General features: G+C 41.2%; 2 protein-coding genes across 4 annotated transcripts in view; one reads left to right on the top strand and one right to left on the bottom strand.

Annotated features, from left to right (window-relative positions):
- The window catches only part of usp44 (ubiquitin specific peptidase 44), a 16,728-nt gene extending 13,196 nt beyond the window's left edge, over window positions 1-3,532 (top strand). For both annotated transcript variants that reach the window (XM_085385733.1, XM_085385734.1), the window contains exons 3-6: window positions 215-413; window positions 1,647-1,755; window positions 1,949-2,199; window positions 3,058-3,532. In XM_085385733.1, coding sequence (XP_085241859.1) covers window positions 215-413; window positions 1,647-1,755; window positions 1,949-2,199; window positions 3,058-3,182 — 684 coding nt within the window. In that variant the 3' untranslated portion in view covers window positions 3,183-3,532. The remainder of the gene's footprint in view (window positions 1-214; window positions 414-1,646; window positions 1,756-1,948; window positions 2,200-3,057) is intronic.
- A 2,332-nt stretch (window positions 3,533-5,864) lies between these two features.
- On the bottom strand, window positions 5,865-14,937 carry metap2a (methionyl aminopeptidase 2a). Of its 2 annotated transcripts, none has more exons than XM_085385737.1 (11): window positions 14,742-14,937; window positions 10,824-10,925; window positions 10,650-10,712; window positions 10,441-10,543; window positions 8,528-8,689; window positions 8,245-8,426; window positions 8,048-8,142; window positions 7,868-7,964; window positions 7,124-7,227; window positions 6,829-6,944; window positions 5,865-6,746 (listed from the first exon to the last, which is right to left on the bottom strand). In XM_085385737.1, exons 1-11 carry the CDS (start codon window positions 14,896-14,898, stop codon window positions 6,494-6,496), a joined length of 1,434 nt encoding a protein of 477 aa, XP_085241863.1. In that variant the 5' UTR covers window positions 14,899-14,937; the 3' UTR covers window positions 5,865-6,493. The 2 variants fall into 2 exon arrangements, with proteins under 2 accessions (XP_085241863.1, XP_085241861.1); XM_085385735.1 differs by having other exon boundaries at window positions 10,650-10,727; window positions 14,742-14,929.
- Between the last annotated feature and the right edge of the window lie 3,450 nt (window positions 14,938-18,387).

Here is an 18,387-nt window from a genome sequence, read left to right as displayed (position 1 = left end):
CTGTACAGCACTTTGTTCCTGTGCTGGGTATTTTAAAGTGCTTTATAAATAAAATTGGATTGGATTGGAAAGTGGGTCAGTGGATGTTGTGAAAAGCCCCACATTTGTATTTAATTTCTATGTATTCCCAGTCACATGTAGAAATAGAGATATTCCTTCTGACGTCTCCTGTGTTGTTTGCTTATTTCTTACTCTTTCTCGCCTTTCCATGCAGGTGACGTGCCTGGCCTGCAACCATCGCTCCAACACTGTGGAGCCTTTCTGGGATCTGTCGCTGGAGTTCCCGGAGCGATATCACAATAATAGCCGGGAGTCGGCCGCTCAGGCTTCGTGCCATTTGACGGAAATGCTAGCCAAGTTTACAGAGACCGAAGCTCTGGAGGGAAACATCTACGCCTGTGACCAGTGTAACTGTGAGTGAGACGAGCCACACAGTTTTTTTTTTTTTACTTTAAACTCAAGATATTTACAGTTTTCACCTATAAAACATGCTGAAAAAAGAGGGGATACAAACTAAACGATAACTAAGCCTGTAAAAGTATCACTCAGTAACTAAAACGTGCTTTATGGTAGAACTAAGTTTGTGGTATAACATTGTTAATGAAAACTGAAGGATCCCTCTCGGACTCACAAGACGAGACAGATGAAAAACAGCTGTGTCCAAACTCACAGAGGGAAGATGTTTTTGGACATTTGATCAACCTAAAGACAGAGAAATTCAAGAGGGAATAAAAAAAAAAAAAAAACAAGGCTAAAAGGACAGATCGGTGGCTGGATAAGTAGAAGAAAGGCACTCCATGGCCAGGCGCCTATATAATCTATGGACCAGATGTAAAGTAAAAACTTGGGTCACAACCTTAATTTCTATGAAAGCCTGAACATTTAAAACTACTGAAAGTGGTCCCTGTTACCACAGTGTGTGTTTGTTGTACTGTAAAAGTATTATTTTTCTATTTTTTTTCTATTGTTCCCACTTCCTTTTCCCTGTGATATGCTCCCTTCTAAAATTAAAAAAGTCCAACAACCACCGATAGCAACCAAATTGCACCTTTTAGTCACATCTGTGACACTGAAACAACAAATGGAAGCATTTTGGTGACTATAAAACATGTTACCAGCGTTTCATTACGTTGATGCCGTGCTTTTCGCTGCCGTGCGGTGTAAGTGCCGTGCAGCACTCACACCGCTTAGCTGAAATCCAAGCAAACTTCCAATTCCCTACTATCACAGTGAGGGTAAGATGGGTAAAATGATTGGCTGCAGTCTTGACTGACTCAAATGTTGAAAGCCTGTAAGTGCCTGTCGTGAAAACAAAACAGGACATGGTGGGGACATTCCGGTTTGTAGGCAGCAGCTAATAAAAAATAAACATACCCAACAACGGTATCCAGGAAATCAAGGACATGTTTTCACACTTCTAAATGAAAGCATTTAGAAGTGTGGTTCCTTCAGGACTAAACTAACACAAATACCTGCACTGCTTCTCAGATCTACTCTAAAATGTTCATGTAAAATGGCGCCTTTATCGCTCTGCAGCAGTTTACATAATCATAGGGTCACGTGACCGCTTTAAAGCTGCGTCGACGCTCACAAAAAGTGATCCTTGTGCTGTGTGTCAGCTCTTTCCTCTCTCCACGTGTGTGCAGCTGCCAGAAGACGGGCCTCATCCAAGCCAGTCATTCTGACCGAAGCACAGAAGCAGCTGATGGTCCATAAACTGCCTCAGGTCCTAAGGCTGCACCTCAAACGCTTCAGGTGAGGAGACGTTAACGCCTGTGGAGTTGATTGGATTAATATAACCGTGTCTTAAGTGTTAACTCAAATTTTCACTTTATTATACATGGATGTGACTTCTAGAGACGAGACTCTAGTAAGAACACTAATAACCTTCAGCTGTTCTTAGAAGATCACCCCTCAGCTTTTTCTCTGCCTTCTGATTGGTCCTCAGGTGGTCTGGGAGAAATCACCGGGAAAAGATTGGAGTCCACGTCAGCTTCGACCAGCTCCTCAACATGGAGCCCTACTGCTGCCGAGAGCCCTCACCCAAAGCCATGCCCTACTCCAGTCCCAGCAGCCCCAGCGCCGCTGGCTCGCCCCGCTCAAAGCACTTCCTTTACGAGCTCTCGGCCGTGGTGATGCATCATGGGAAGGGCTTTGGCTCTGGCCACTACACTTCCTACTGCTACAACACAGAAGGAGGTGAGTCATTTTCTTTACTTCTTTCTCTGTGTTTGGGTTTAAGCAGGGAAGTGTACACAGCAGTGAATGCCCCGGTCACAGGAGGATTAATGCTGTGGGAACTGTTCCCTTCATCCTCTCAAAATGTCCACATTAAAGTCCAGAGGTTCCTCTGCCACAGTGAAATGCCACTGAAAGGATTCTCATGAGATCCATGCTCAGGATGAATTTTATCTTGTCAGAACGAAACGTGGAGTCATCGTCGCCGGAAGAGTCAAACTAACGCCTCATATTCCTGCAGAAATGATGACGTTCCCTCCTCGGCCCTCTCAGCTGTATTTGCAGGTTATTAATAGGACACGAGGAAGCTTTCAGGACTATTGTTCCAATTTTACCACCTGATTCATTCACTGCTGCATGTGAATAAGGTTAAATGTAGTTTAGTTTCTTTCCTGCTGATATTTATATACATGAACTTCTGTGTACGCTGAGATTATGGTTAGGCTAAGTTAATCTTTGTTTTCAGTAACTGGCACAAGGCTTTTTGCTAAATTAAACTTCAGGTATTTTATTTTATTAAACTTAAAATTAGATTTTAAGTTTTTAAGATATTACCAGGTTGTGTTGATCTTAATTTTCCCAACATCTTGTCATGTTGAGTATTCAGGATGTGATTTTGATACCAGTTCTACAGAGTAAAAAACAAATATGTGCTCCATGGGGTTAAAAGTAGAATTTGAGTGCTTTTCCAGTTGTTTAGCCAGTGTCCAAGTATGTGGCTCTGTGGGAGCGGGATCTCAAAAACCAACCCCAGTAAACAAACGTGTTGTTCCAAACACATCTGCTCATCTGGGTAACTCGTCCCTCCTCTTCCTCCAGGCTTCTGGGTTCACTGTAATGACTCTAAGCTGAACGTGTGCTCGGTGGATGAGGTCTGCCGCGCTCAGGCCTACATCCTCTTCTACACGCAGCGAGTATCTCAGGACAGAGACCGGCCGCTATAGGACTACACCCCTCTGTGAACCCCGCTGCCACCTCCCCAGCAGCCCGACTACTCAGCGAGGTGACATCAGCACAGCCCCACCTATCGGTCTTTCTCTTCCCTCTTTCTTTGGGCATTTTGTATCTGGGAGGTTGGGTCTTTTTAGTCTATTTTTCTATTAAAAAAACAAAACAAAAAGGAGGTGAGAGAGAAAGGACTCGTTTGTAAAGTTGGGTTCTGCTTTGTGAACTTGTTGTATATTGTGTTTATATGTAGGTATTTTTTTTTTTAAAAGATTATGTTTGTGATTCATGTACAGTTGTATTTTATAAAGAAGAGAGCGTCAGCCAAGGTGTCTGTGTCAAGCAGCCAGTAGACTTTGGTCAGGCATGACTACATACTCTACAGCAGGGGTGCCCAATCCCAGTCCTCGAGATCTACTATCCTGCAGCTTTTAGATGCAGCCCTACTCCAACACAGCTGAATCAAATGGTTTGATTACCTCTTCAGCATGCCATCAAGTTTGGCAAAGGCCTGATAACAAGCCATTCAGTTGATTCAGGTGTGTCAGAAGAAGGATGCGTCTAAAAGCTGCAGGACGGTAGCTCTCGAGGACTGGGATTGGGCACCCCTGCTCTACAGGTATGTCTGCTTACCTGTGCGCGAGGCTTGTTGATTGTAAATGCTGTGTTTTGGGGTTTTTGTTTGTTTGTTTTGTTTTATAAATCAGCTGAAATGTTTCTCAGTCACTTTAGATAGTCAACACAGAACTGGATGTAGGGTTATAAACTGTCATTCACTCAGTAGAAATGGCCTCCGTGTGTCTGAGACAGGTAAACATTTTCACAGGCGTTCATCCCGATTCCTTGCCAAAAAATGCACTAATGTGTATAGTGCAGGTTTTTAGTGTTGGTTGTTTAAAAATCTGTACACGAGCAATGTTTTTCACTCTGAGGCAGACCTCAAGCCAAAGTATTTGCGGGAAGTATTTGGAAAGCCCTGCTTCTCCTAAACGGTTCAGTATTTTATGGAGTTTTTAATGACAGCTACGAATAAGTGTGACAGGGCCACATTAAGAAGGTTAGATTTAGAAAATAATTTTGAGTGATGTTGAAATATTATTCTAGAAATATAGTTAGAATTTTGAGAATAATTTTGCAATACAAAAACATTTGAGAATAAAGTCTACATTTTGAAAAACATTGGAATAGTTACAAGAATAAAGTTGGATTTGAGAATAATGTCAGAATATGATTAAAGTAACTTAAAAAAATTAAATACCAATCTGAGAATAAAGTCTGTATTCTTTTGAAAGAAAGTCAACATTTTGAGGAAATTAGTCCAAATTATGAGACTAAAGTCAAAACACTATTACTGAGACTACAAAAGAAAGCATTTCTCTTTTAGTACACAAGTTTTGTGATATTAAAGGTGAGGACTATCTTTTCAGGGGGAAAAAATACAAGTAAAATTGAATGAGGCCTACAGCTGTGTTCTACTTGAGAGCTTTATTCCTAAAATCCCAGCTTTATTTTCAGCATGCTAAGTTGTAAATCTACATTTTCTTACTTAATGTGGTTTTTGGTTTAATATTTTTTTTATTTGGCTCAGTGCTGCCCCCTGTCTGCCTCAGAATGTAACTGCATAATCGTAAACCATCCCTGACTAGGCAGATAACTGCTGTACTTGAAAAGTGCCCTTTAACAAAATAATCTATTTTTATAGTTCATATCAATTCAGCAAAGTGGGAGTCCCACACAGACCAGCATTTAGATTATGAATGTACTTTTTATACAATTCTCAGAGATTTTACAAAGGAGGCCATCGACTGTTTTAAACGTTTTATACAACCACTTTGTTCCGATTGTTGAAAACCACCAGCAGTTAACAGATTTCACTGTTCAATTATCTTCCCTCTGAGCAGAGGGGAGTCGAAGCACACTTTGTGTGGTTTTTTTTTTTTTTTTTCCTCTGTCCGCAGTTCTGTTATTTGTTGGCATTTTGGTTACTGCTCCATGGATGCGCCGTGTGTAAATTGATGGAAGTTATACTATGCAAATTATTACCTCAATTTTTTGTTTTTTCTAGAAAAAAAAATTACCTCAATAAATGAGAATATTTTTTCATTTTTCTACAAAAGATGCCCGTCTGTGCTTCGTTATTTACCTTCAATCTACAATGCATGAAAATTCCCCTTATTGAAGGGTATTAGAAGTTTTATTGCCAGTAACAGTCTCCAGTCTTCATGCTAAGCTTAAATAAGCCATGTTAACCTTTCTAAGTGGTAGCATCCTACTTACAGGTATAAAACCATTTACCATTTTTATAAAATTAACCGCTGATTAATCAATAAGGTTTAATACCTAATTTCACTAAACCAAGTCTAAAATAAGCATGGCTGAGAAGGTAGCCTAACTTTACCTGATTATTTGTTTGTTTTTTAATGTTAACCACCGTGTGATAGAGTAACGCTATTACCAGTTACTCCTAAGGACACCCCAACATCCCATGAAGTTGTGTTTCCCCATCTTGTCTGAGCAAAATAAAGATTTGGGTTTGCAGAACTTTTGGGGGCTTCCTCTGTTGTAGGAACAAAATTAAGAAAATGCACCGTTTAGGTTTCTTGCACAAAGTCATCAGTAGGGAGCCCACAAATGAGCAAAATTATTTAGTTAATTTTCTTTCTTATAAAAGCATTATCAGGGAGAGTTTGAAAATGAAGCATTTTAATCTGGAACAGAGTGGCAGCAGCCATTTCAAAGAAACTTTACAAATACCAAAGAACCGATAAGCGGAGGGCCATAGTGCAGAGTTCCCTCCTGTTGCAACAGAAGCCAAACATAGAGCTGCAGGTTACCGGTGTCTGTATGAATATCTAACTACAAGACCACCTCTTCCCCAAGCTTTTAAATGTTAGGAACAGTCTGCAAAGACTTTGGGCCATGCCAGCATGCAGGCCTGACCACTTCTTTAAGCCACCAGTGGCCTTGGTGCTTCATTTTAACAGAGCACCAAAGCACCGGAGGCTCAAAGTGGAGAGAAACTCTTTGAAAACTGGGGTTGCACTAAATTCAGCGGCAGCTTAAATGTAATATTTTGCAATATGATAGTCCTGATGGAAACTGGAAAAAACAAAAAGCTCTATCCAAGAGAAAGGTGTGGGCTTGTTTCTTTAGTTGTGGTTGATGGCGGAGCGCTCAGACAGCTGCTTCTCCTTCCCTGAAAGCTGTGCACTGTCAGCGTCTGGCATCCTTCACTTCATCCCCGAGTTCTCCAACAGGTGCTGTGTGGTAGTGAGGGGGCGGGGTCTGGTGGTGCTGGAAGGTAGGGGTGTCAGTAGTCGTCCCCCCGGCTCACCACCTCCTTGCAGGTGGGCCTGAGCAGGATGGTGTGCTCGAACTGAGCGGTGTAGCAGCCCTTGGTGTCGCAGAGCGGGGGGTAGGGGTCCACGATGCCGAGGTCGCACAGGTTCTTCAGGGCCATCAGGTACTTGCTCTCGCCTAGGCGGTCCAGCCAGCGCCGGCAGAACGCCAACGTGCCGAAGTTCTCGTTGATCACGTTCAGCAAGTGCTTCGCTCGCGGCAGCCTGGAGAAGAAAAGGAGTCAGTGAGTTACTGCTAACCAATACGCTCCCTGTCCAGGCGAGCTAAATAAACACAGGCTCTCACCTGATAGGGACGTGGCCGACGTCAAAGTTTTTCATGTAGTGCGAGCACTCCATGTCATCGTGGACCACGCCTTTACCCGTGCTGCCGAACGTCTCGATGGCGTACACCTCGCCCTCCTGTAGAGCGACACCCGAGTCAACGAAAATAAAATCGTCAGAAGTGAAGCTGAAGGTGCTCTTCAGCTTCTTTTTACAGCGTTTAGTTTTTTTTTACTTTTTAGAAATTCTGATATTGCGTTAGAATCACGTGCAGTGAGTAAGTTGATCAAAATGTGAGGAAACCAGGAAGTACTCGCCTCCATTCTCGTCGCTTCTCCTCCTTTAACGATGGGCACAGTCTTTCCAGCGTGTATCCTGTACTGACCAATGGAATGACCGTTCAGGTTTCGGATGGGCTTCACTGCAACGCAGGGGAAAAAAGACGAAATGTAAGTTTTTCCCAGTTTTAAAGTGAAAATATTCAGTTTGTGTACACACCGGCACACAAATATCAGCAGAGGAGAGACTCCGTTGTAGATTTATATCTTAGAATAATGCCCTGAATCTAATTTTTCATGATCGGCATATTCAAAATTTTTGGTTCAATGTCCTTTTTGATGCAACTCTCCACCTTTATCCAGACTTGAGTAATTTGTTTAACTCGCTTGCTGACTAGTTGCACACGTCTTTAGTAAGCACTGGGAAATATTTGAAGCTCTTCATGTCAGTTTTTTACAGGAGCTACACAGAGTTTAAAATAATGTCTGAGCTCTGATTTTGCTGCATTTAGAGTAAAAGGATCACAGAGGGAAAAATATGTGAAGCTCTGTCATGCGAGAACGACCTCAGATCATTTACATGTTGCAGATTTTTGCTCTTTTCTTTATTTTTTTGCTTAAAAAAACAAAATAAACAAAAAATAATTCAGATGAAACAGAAATGCACGAGTCTGTGAACATTACCACACGAGTCATGGTGCACGTGAGGGTGGATTTTCACGGATAGCATAAACTACTGTTTTCTATAAAGTTGAGTATCCTGTAATGACAGTGTGATCTCACCCTGGTATGTTTTGCCATCAAGCTCGACCTCGTAGGACTCCATCACCTCTTGGATTGCCTCTCCGACATCACACAGGCGCACATCGATGCCGGCGTTCTTCAGAGGAGAACAAACATGTTTCAGCTGCAGGATCCACAAACACACACCAACTAAAAACGAGGCGTCCGTTCAGGTCTTACTTTGATTCCAGTATTGGTGGCGTCTTTCACGGCCTCCAAAAGCTTGTCGTACTTTGGGTTAAACGTGACGGTGAAGGCACAGTCAATGATTCTCCCTGCGGGCAGACACCGGAAGAAAGAAGCACACCGGTCAGCATCCAGTGGCTGATGTATTTTTAAACAGCAGTAAAAGAAGCAGAAAGGTTCAGTCGGCGTACCGTTGATGTGAGTGCCAAAGTCGATCTTGCAGACGTCGTCGTACTGGAGGACAGTGGTGTCTCCAGCGTTGGGAGTGTAGTGAGCAGCACAGTGGTTCAGGGAGCAGCCGGTGGGGAAGGCCAGGCCGGCGTTCAGCCCGTTCTCCTTTATCAGCTTACGAGAGCAGTCCTCCAACCGCTCGCTAATCAAAACAGAGAAGGGCATCAGCAGGAAATCCAAATCTTCTCATCTAATTCCAAAACAGCCGCCTCTACGAGCGACAGAAGATAAAAGCAGCCTCACCAGATTTCGATCATGGTCATGCCAGGTTTCAGGAAGCTGCGGACATGCTTCCGGACCTGCCTGTGCGCCTCGGCCGCCTGCCTGAAGTCGTTCCACATCTCCTCATTAGCTTTATCCAGCACCCGCTTCTCCTCGTTGGTCATGCGTGACACGGCGCTGCGACTGGGAGGTGAAACAAAAACAGCAGCGCAGCACGTTCAAGCATCAAATTTGGATTCAGTTACAGTTTCTAAAGCTAATAAAAACATCTGGAGACCACATTCTTCATGAATATGCACCTGCTGAAACTACTTAGTTGAATGTTTTTGTCTTTACTGGAAAATACAGAGTCTCTCCTCTGTTAAAGACAGAGATGAGTGAGTAATTTTTCAGATCACAAGATTAAAAAGTGTTTCCCAGAAAGAGGAAATAAAGACTGCGATATAAACACTGCACAGTGTGGTCCACAGCTTGCTGCAGGAGCCTCACATGTAAAACCTCTGATGTAATTCAGCCAGAAAACACAGGAACAAGAAGGGAAGGCAATGGAAGTAAAAACAGATTAAATGAAACCTGCACACCTCAGGCACACACTCAGAGGAAACCACTAAAGAAGTCCTTCCATGCTAACTATTGTTACTGTTAGTACCACTCTGAGTGATACTAACAAAAAGAGAATAAGTTAAGATTTTGAAATATTATTCCAGAAATGTAGTTAGAATTTTGAGAATAATTTTGCAATACTATTTCAGGAATAAAATCAAAAATATGCATTGCAGGGAAATCCACGTCTATTCCAAGAGTAAGTTCAATAGGGCTGCCACAAACAATTATTTTGATAGTCGACTAGTCACCGATTATTTTTGATTAGTCGACTAATCAGATCATCATCCATTGGACGTACAGCTTATTGCACCAGCAGCATCTGGTCTTATATAACTATCATTAGCTTACAGCTTGAAGTGTTTGTGCTAACTAAAAATAAAGACAAGATGGTAGTTTATTAATTTTTAATGAAATTTGCAGATTGTTTCGGTGAAGTTTAATAAACTCCTTGCTTTCTAAAATATAACAGGACACCGGAGTATATTCTCCAGCGTCTCACACTTCTGATAATCAGCTGTCTGCTTGACAGTTTTAGCTGTGCAAAAACTATAACTTTAATCTCAGCCAAAACGATTTACTCAGGAACAAATAAAATACTAAAGAAAGCCAAACTAACATTTTTAAGTTATCTAAGTGACTTATATATATATGTTTAACCTGACTAGCAAAAGACGGCGGTGGGTTTGAAAACGATTTGCCGGGAGTCCGGTGTTCTCACGGCTCTAGTTAGCCTTGCCCCCGCCTAGCTAAAACGTCGGAGCGCTTTTGAAAATATGTGGTGTCTTGATAAACTGAGCAGATATTTGAGGTTTACACAGCTACATTCTCGCCTGAAAAATATGTTAAACGTTTATTTTGTGACCCAGAAAGAATAATAAGAGTAAAGTTAAAACTAACTAGCTGCCGCCATTGTTGACAACTGCGCTGGGCTGCGCTATGAATTCTGGGACACAGCTTCTTCTTCTTCGGGGTTTAACGGCAGCTGGCATCCTTGTACATGCAGTGCTGCCATCTTCTGTTTCAGTCCGTTATTACACTCTTAAATCCTACTACTCATTCCTGCGTCCTTTGTGATCTTACAAAGCTTCAAACGATGCGTCGACTATTAAATTAGTCGTCGACGATTTTAATAGTCGACATAATCGTGACTAGTCGACTAATCGTGGCAGCCCTAAAGTTCAATTCCCAAAATTAACTCAGAAGTTTTGGAAAAAAGTCAAAATATTATTTTGAAAAAACCCACCTGGCATTTTAAAAGCTAAAGAGATTTAAAAGAGAAGTAGAACTTAAGTCGCAAGTGTAGGTGTGTGTGTGTATGCTCGTCTTACCCATCCTGAACGACAGGGTATTCACATTCCTGTCCAATGGGGAAAACTCCGCTTGGGTAGAGCTCACAGATGGACACAGATGGAGGATCAGTCTGACATTTGGCTGTCAAAACACAACAAAGACTCACCAACAGATGTCTTACAGAAACACCTGGCTCCGGTATAAAACACACCGAGTCTGCTTTTCCACTAAAATATCATTAACTCACTTCCTTTCTTCTTCTTTTTCTTCTTCTTCTTCTTTCCTGCAGAGTTCTCTCCATCGTCTCCGTCTGTGTAAGTTAAGACTTTTTTAAAAAAAAAAACAGCTACTAAATCCAATGTTTACATTTGACCTGTCCACACCACCGCAGGTTAAAGTGTTGATGTTTGACTTCAGTCACCTTCCTCGCCCTCCTCTTCCTTCTCTTTGTCCTCTATCGCCTGCTTCTCCAGCTGTTTGGTCACCTCGGCCACTCTGTCCGCCTCCACCTCTGCCTCAGTGCCTGTAAACAGATGCCAGTGACCCAGAAATGAATCGTTACTCACTACTTTTAAAATATACACCTTTAATGGCCTGATAGGGAAGCAATATCAGGGTTAAAACGAAATAAGATGTGAAGGTCTGAGCCACGCTCTCCTGAAATCTCAACACTATAATCCACAAATGAGGAACATCCTTCAAGATAGAGCTGGGCGATATATCGAGTTTTTAAAAAATATCGATATATTTTTATACGAGATATAAGATGTGACCATATCGTTTATATCGATATAGTCTATGTTACGTTATAATTATACTTGTGGAGCCGCAAGTTTGCCTCTCTTTCGTCCACTTTCGTCTTTACGTTACTCGGCCTCGCCTCTCCTTCACTGAACACAACTCCCCCTCCTCCCCCATCGCTTCACCTGCAGGAAGCGACAAGATGGACACGGCAAATCTCCGTTAACGAGTTACTGCGCATTGCCCCGTGCGTGGGGCTGGACGGCGTCAACGTGTTAGCTAGCTAACCACGCTAACGCCATGCAGCCCAGAGGTGCTGCACGGACTAAAATCCTTTCATTCTCTCAAAAGTTGACAGCGCGCCTTATGTATGAATTCTGGTTGTGCTTGATGGCCGCGAACCGATTTTATGTGGAACACGGCGCTCAGCAATCTGTCAAAAAATGTTTGAGTACGACTTTGGTAAGCTACAGAGCTGCACCGCTTGATGGATTGTCGGAGGATTACGGCTGAGCCTCGCGGAGTGATACGTACTGTGCTTCAACGTAATAGTACCCTACTGTGTATAAGGACCATAAATGGCACCAAGAGACGTGGTTGCGAAGCGGATTTCAAACTCCAGGCTGTCAGTCACGCAGTACAAGTTGGGAACAGAGCAGCTGTGAAATCTGTCTTTGTTACTATGCTCAGCGTCTGTTAGTTTACATTTTGACTGCACAATTGTGAGCTCTTTGTTTAGCACAAAAACAACATTGTTTTCTTTTATTTATGGAGCATTATTATTTAATGAATGCTCATAATTTATTTTTGAGTAAATTTTATGTACATCTGCTCTATGTTAATAAAAGTGCCTGTGTGACATCTGGGACACAGCTTTGACTAAGAACTCTCTTTTTGTTCTTACTTTATGGCTTGAAAAAATATATATCGAGATATATATCTTATATCGCCATCCAGCTAAAAAATATCGAGATATGAATTTTGGGTCATATCGCCCAGCCCTACTTCAAGAGATTCAAGATTCTTTATGCGTCACATGCATAGTTATACAAGTATAACACGCAGTGAAATGTAACCTGACACGCTCCTCGACTTGTGCAAAAGGGGGGGGGGGGGAGAGGAAGAACATTATATATTATATACATTAGGCGAATGTGCAGTAGTAGCATTGTATGCAGCAAGCAGGTGAATTCTGTACATTAAGTGAATTAAATAAGAATAGACAATCTGAACATTTTCCTGCAGTTTTTGATGGATTAAAGCTTACATCACTATAAAGTAAACTAATAAAAACAAAAGTAACATTTCAATTTAACTCTCTAAAACACCTTCGGTAATGAGGCAGACCTTAAGGTGTACACTAAGTAATGTGACCACACACCTGAGCTCTCAACTTAGCCCAGCTTAATCCTGCTTTAACACAGTTTTCCCTGTTTGATAAACCTCTACAAAACTGGCTTTTATTAATAGAATTGTTAAATGTTCTGACAGGACCTGTGCCCCTCTTTTCACCTGGGCAAAGATCAGGGCATACACACAAAAAAACGAGGGCAATATTAAACTGCTGAAGGGCATGCTGGGTAATGACAGCGTGAAGGTCTGTTTGTGCTCACCACAGCTCTGCACCATTTACACCAGCAGCACTAAGGGCGCATCACTCGCTGATACAGGAGCCAGCGACTTTTCATTGACACTATGCCACAAATAACCCATCAGCCAGGATTCTCCATGACATCACGGCCAATTAGAAAAGGAGGAAGAGCTTAATGACGCCAGACGGTAGCCAGAGGTGTATGGATCAGAGCTCAAAAATTGAGTGAACAGAGTCTTGCTATCAGTTTGGCTACTGCTGGTCTTGTTGGTTAGCATAAATATTTCTTGGCTTCCAAAGCAACTGCATAAATTTGCAAGGGGGCGGGGGGCTACATGCTGATTCAGAGTTAGTGAAGACAGATACAAGAGCAGAGATGGCCTCAGAGAGGAGACGTGTCTGCTGGTATTCAAATAAAACAAGGCTTGTTTTACTTCATTACTGCCTCAGCTGAGTCTGTGCTGGACCTTCTATGTGGGCGGGGCTCAGTCAGCTCTACCCACACAGTTAAAGATAACCAGGTGAAGAAGAATAAGTACTGTTGTGTTATTGTCCTACTTGAAGGCAGTGTTTTTTGTTTCTTTTCTTTTTTCTCTTAAATAAGAAAAACAGATCAGACACAAAGAAAACTGACACCACTGCCCATTCCCCATAAACTTAAAATATGGCTTTTAAATAAATGTCTTCAATTACACAGTGTATAAAAGCTGTATTTTATTTTGTAATGTTCTGAATGTTATTAACTATCTAATAAGTAAGAAAAATATTTTTAACTGCGGCTAATTTTCAAAATAAACCTTCCTCTGTTCTTTTCTTACATAATAAGTCTGGCAAAGGGAGAATTACGAAACAGGAGAGCTTGGCTGAAGCTCGGCGGGGGGAGGGCGGCAGCAGCAGGGAGGACAGCTCCTGGAAGGACTATCTTCCACCCTAAAGCTGCCCTTCCACGACAGAGGGCACGTTTCCCGTGGGGAGCTCCGCTTAAAGCCCGGTGTCCTCGCTGAGGCCCAAGAGGCACAGCGGTAGCCCAATCTGCACTGATCTGCGCCCGCATGTCCAACGAGTAGGACGTGGAGAAGCTGAAACCACTCAACTGCACTGCTTCCGGTGTAAATTTCAGAATAAGATTAGATTAGATAGAACTTTATTAATCCCTCGGGTGGGTTCCTCTGGGAAATTCGATTTCCAAAAAAGCACAGCACCGACAGAAGTTACAGAGTTGCAGAATATTATATTTATATATATATATATATATATATATATATATATATATATATATACACACACACACACATATATATACACATATATATATATATATATATATATATATATAAATACAGAGATAATATAAATAAAATATACGAAGGGGATAAATAGAATAAATAGGAATAAAAAATAAAAATACAAGTGAATTGCACATTTCAAGTATTGAGGTCTATTGCACTGTTGACTATTTACAAAAGTATTGTACAGTGAGGTGAAGAGGCACTACAGCTTAGTTGTTCCCCCCTCCTTTGTCCTCCTGTTTCCCCTCCCTCTCCCCTCCAGAGAAGAGTTAAACAGTCTGATGGCGTGTGGGACAAAGGAGGTTTCTGTCACAATGCCTCTATTATGGAAACCAAGAGATGTAAACTAACACTGTCTAAATAATATAGTTAATTCTTCCAATCTTATTCCTAAATCTCATATAACTGACGCATTACAGCTCTTGTAATGCATGGCTCAAGATCTCTTCCTATATGTCAACACATTATCTCACATACTTTATCATGGAAATCAGCATCACAACTTAAATAAAAAATTTCCTAGCAAAAACAAATCACAACTACTTAGCTTTGAAACAATACACGTTGGTGCAATTTAAATATTACATTTATAATTAAAACTTTAACTGTCGGTTTTATTTTGAAGCCGTATGCACATATTTCCGGTTTGGTCGCGGCTAACTCGTCCGTCTAACTAACGTTAGCCTGTTAGCACGAGACTTCACCTGTCGTGGCTCACCTGTCCCCGCAGACTTGTTCTTCTTCTTCTTTTTTCTCTTCTTTTTCGAGGTTTCCTCCGCTGGATCGGCCTCCTCTCGGTCCTCCGCTTCTCCGTTCAGCTCCCGGTTCAGGACCGCTTTCTGCTCTGCTACCCGCTCCGCTATTACGTCCGCCATGATCGCAGGCGCTGCTGGAAGAGGAAGCACAAGGGGTTGTGGGAGTCCTCAGTATGTGTTGCCTTCATGGACACCCGGGATTTTTCTTCTTGTTAATAAAACTAATTACATTAATATTTTATTTGTAAGTACAGAGGAACTATGTTTTACTAAAACAAATACACATATTTCAAAATATTTAATTATAATATAATATAATTAAATATACTCACACCTAGTGAGTAATCATATATAATTACTCAATAGTTGAGTCTTTAATTAATTTAGAAACATTTATTTAGTAAACACGATACAAATGGAAATAATAACGTTTTTTATTATATGTTGACCCACGGGCACTCTAAAAACCAGGAATAGGTTTAATCTCCCTGCAATTTCAGTTTAAATAGTACTTTTAGTGTGGTGGCATATGCTTGAATGCTTAAAATTAATTATTAAATGACCACACCCTTAATGCACCACACACTGACTGCCATGTTTGGTGTTTAGCATTTGTTTAGCAGTTAACTTGTCTGCCAGATGAACGAAGGTATGATTTGGAATATTTTTTATAATGCGCGGAGTTTAAAGACGTTTAGTCAGAAACCGGAGCTCTGTACGCAGCCCCTGAAGGCATCACATAGTAAAACATGCCGAATCAGCTGAAGAGGAGCTTTAACACCTGAGGAACCAACAGATGTGATATACGAATAATTAAAAGGATAACAAACGAGTTTATCACACTAAAGAAGACGAGTTTTTCTTTCTTTTAACACAAAAATATAAAATACTATTTATTTTACAAGTTTAATCCTAATATAAGGACCGGGGAAGTTCCAGAATCCGCCACTAGGTGGCAGTAAACACTACAGTAAACAACCTTTATAAAACAATGTAAACACTATCCGGTTGTTCAGTCTGACGTCACTAGCCGTGTCTGGGTCTAAACTCCGCTGCAGGTCCATATATCAAACGATCACTGTGGCATTACTGAGAGTTGAAAAACTGTCTAAAGTCTTTCATCTTTAATAAAATGATCAGCGTTCTGCTCTCCCAGGTGTAACAATTGAGTTTAACATCCAGGCATCCATGAAAACGGAATTTATGACATTTAACGGAGTTAGAAGTTAGCAGGGAGTTAGCTCGCTAGCTTCTATCTAAATACAATATAGCATGTCCTGACTGCGGGGTTTTGGAAACAAATTAAAACGTACAGCTCTGTTATTACTTCCAGCATAAATGAAGACAGAAAACTAAACAGCAGTAACGTTTGTAGGGTTACTGAAGTTGGGCTAGCTGGTATATAATGATGTGCTGCGTGACCGCTAGCGACACAGCTACGTTAGCATAATATAAACAAGCTAACTTTTTTTTCCACTCGATAAAAGTTACCGTGAGTGTTCTCGGTGGTCAGGAACAAATGTAATCGCATGGCAGGATGCTGTAAAAGGACCAAACTTCAGCCAGGAGAACAACTGAGATAATCCATCCACAATACGAGGTTAGTCATTCATATACTGCTGCATGGGCTGGGCTGTAGTTACATCCTAAGGTTTTAAAAACTGAGCTTAAATAAATGATTAGCGGTAATAAAAGCCGAGGGAGGTCAACAGTGATCACTGACTGTTTTAGGAGCTTTTTGAGATCAAATAGAAGAAAATACATAACATTAAACATGTTAACAACACAAAAGCCATATTAAACGCAGACTACTTTAGACCCGGAAGTAGGATTCGTCGCGTCATCACTGAACAACCGGATAGTTGTACACATGTTTGCAGCATGTGGGTGGCCTAAGTGCTAGTGGCCGACGATAGTGACTGTTATTGAATGTTTAAGCAGTTTAATTTAACCGTTAAAGCTTTTACATTTTTGTTGTGTTTTTACACAAAAGTGATCAGTTTTTCCTCCTCACTACCTATCAGTGCATTCGATGTGCACCTATACAGCAAATTTTAACTTCTTCCTATTTTCAATAGCAACTCGTGTGATAAATAAAGTTAATCTCAACTAATTTTCTCCCTTATTTAGTTTAAAAGTTTTATTTCGGTACAACTCATTTGGAGATACTGTCTCTGAGTAGCATAGATGGTGTTATTTGTTATTTTCTGCTGGTACCTTAGCAGTTTGAAGTGTTTCTCCAGGATCACTTGAACAGATCAGATTCAGGCTGGCTATGGGGCAAGTCGACAGACAAAGAAGCCTTTATCTCTTAATGATTCAAACCTAAACCATAACAAAACTGTATTATACTGAACAAAGAGCTCAGTATTGCTTCCATGAAATTGAACTTTGTCAGTGCAGTCTCTTTGGAGATTTTAAGATGTCTCATTAAGTCAGAATTGTAGATTTCTCAGGTAAATATCTTGCAGTTACAGAGTAGCAGGTTCTGCTCCTGGTTGTGTCATGAGGTTTATTATAGTTTGTGTTTAACTTGTTTTTGGGAGTGTTTTTTAAGCTGCCGTAAGAAATTAACTTCCCACTTCTGTGATAAACAAAGTTTATTTTAATGGCTCTCCTACTTAATTTGGTATGGTTTATAAAAACTCACCACACACTTTGTTAGGCAAAATGTTCAACTGTTAGTTAATGCAAATGTCCAATCATCCGCAGCTCAGCGCATTTAGGCATGTAGACACGAACGAGACAACCTGCTGAAGTTCAAACTGAGCATCAGATTTTAGTGACTATAAATGTGATTCGGCCTTTGAGCTGACAGAGAGGCAACAGTAACTTAAATAACCACTTTATAACCCAGTTACGAGGAAGAGAATCTCTGAACGCGCAGTACGTCAAATCTGGAAGCAGATGGGCTACAGCAGCAGAAGACCACACCGACCGCTGCTCCTGTCAGCTAATCCATAAAAGTTAATTCTGTTTATCTGGACATAGCGTTTTTAGTGGGAGAAACGTTTTGTCACTCATCCAAGCGACTTCTTCAGTCTGCACTGAAACGTTTTTCCCACTGAGAACACTACGGCCAGATGAACAGAATCAACTTTTTGGGATTTACTTGTCTGGATGATTGAGCATGCATCCTGTCAGCTAAGAACAGGAAACTGAGGCTCCAGTTAAAATAGGCTCACCAAAATAAGACCACAGAAGATGAAAAAATGTTGCCCAAGTCTTGATTCTTGCTGTGACATTCAGGGTTAGAATTTAATGTAAAAATCATAAAAGCATGGATCCATCCCTTCCTTGTATCCATAGTTCAGGTTGCTGCTGCTTGTGTGCAGGATATGCACACTTTTACCTCCTTAGTACCAACTGAGTATTGTTTAAACTCCATGGCCTACCTGCATATATTCTTTGATTGTTGCCATCCCTTAACGGCCACAGTGTGCATATCTTCTGATGTACTCTGTACTCAAACGCCCTCCATAGTCCAACGGAGCACCTTTAGGATGCTCTACTGGAAGCCATCTCAGAGAAATATTACCAGCACCTTATTGAATCTGTGCCATGTAGAATTATTGCAGTTTAGAAGACAAAAAGAGGTCCAATTCGGCA

Source organism: Rhamphochromis longiceps, linkage group LG17 (assembly GCF_057381845.1).
Source record: "Rhamphochromis longiceps isolate RC_006_pf linkage group LG17, R_longiceps_female_GT1.1, whole genome shotgun sequence".
NCBI lineage: Eukaryota > Metazoa > Chordata > Actinopteri > Cichliformes > Cichlidae > Rhamphochromis > Rhamphochromis longiceps.
This window is presented reverse-complemented; position numbering and strand designations above follow the sequence as displayed.

Bases quoted from the DNA above. Each gene is read 5' to 3' on its own strand.
- metap2a (XM_085385735.1), bottom strand. From the start codon at position 14,898: ATGGCGGACGTAATAGCGGAGCGGGTAGCAGAGCAGAAAGCGGTCCTG. The intron at 7,965-8,047 runs GTAAGACCTGAA...TCTCCTCTGAAG, and splicing joins CCACCAATACTGGAATCAAA to AACGCCGGCATCGATGTGCG. The intron at 6,945-7,123 runs GCGAGTACTTCC...GTCGCTCTACAG, and splicing joins GAGAAGCGACGAGAATGGAG to GAGGGCGAGGTGTACGCCAT.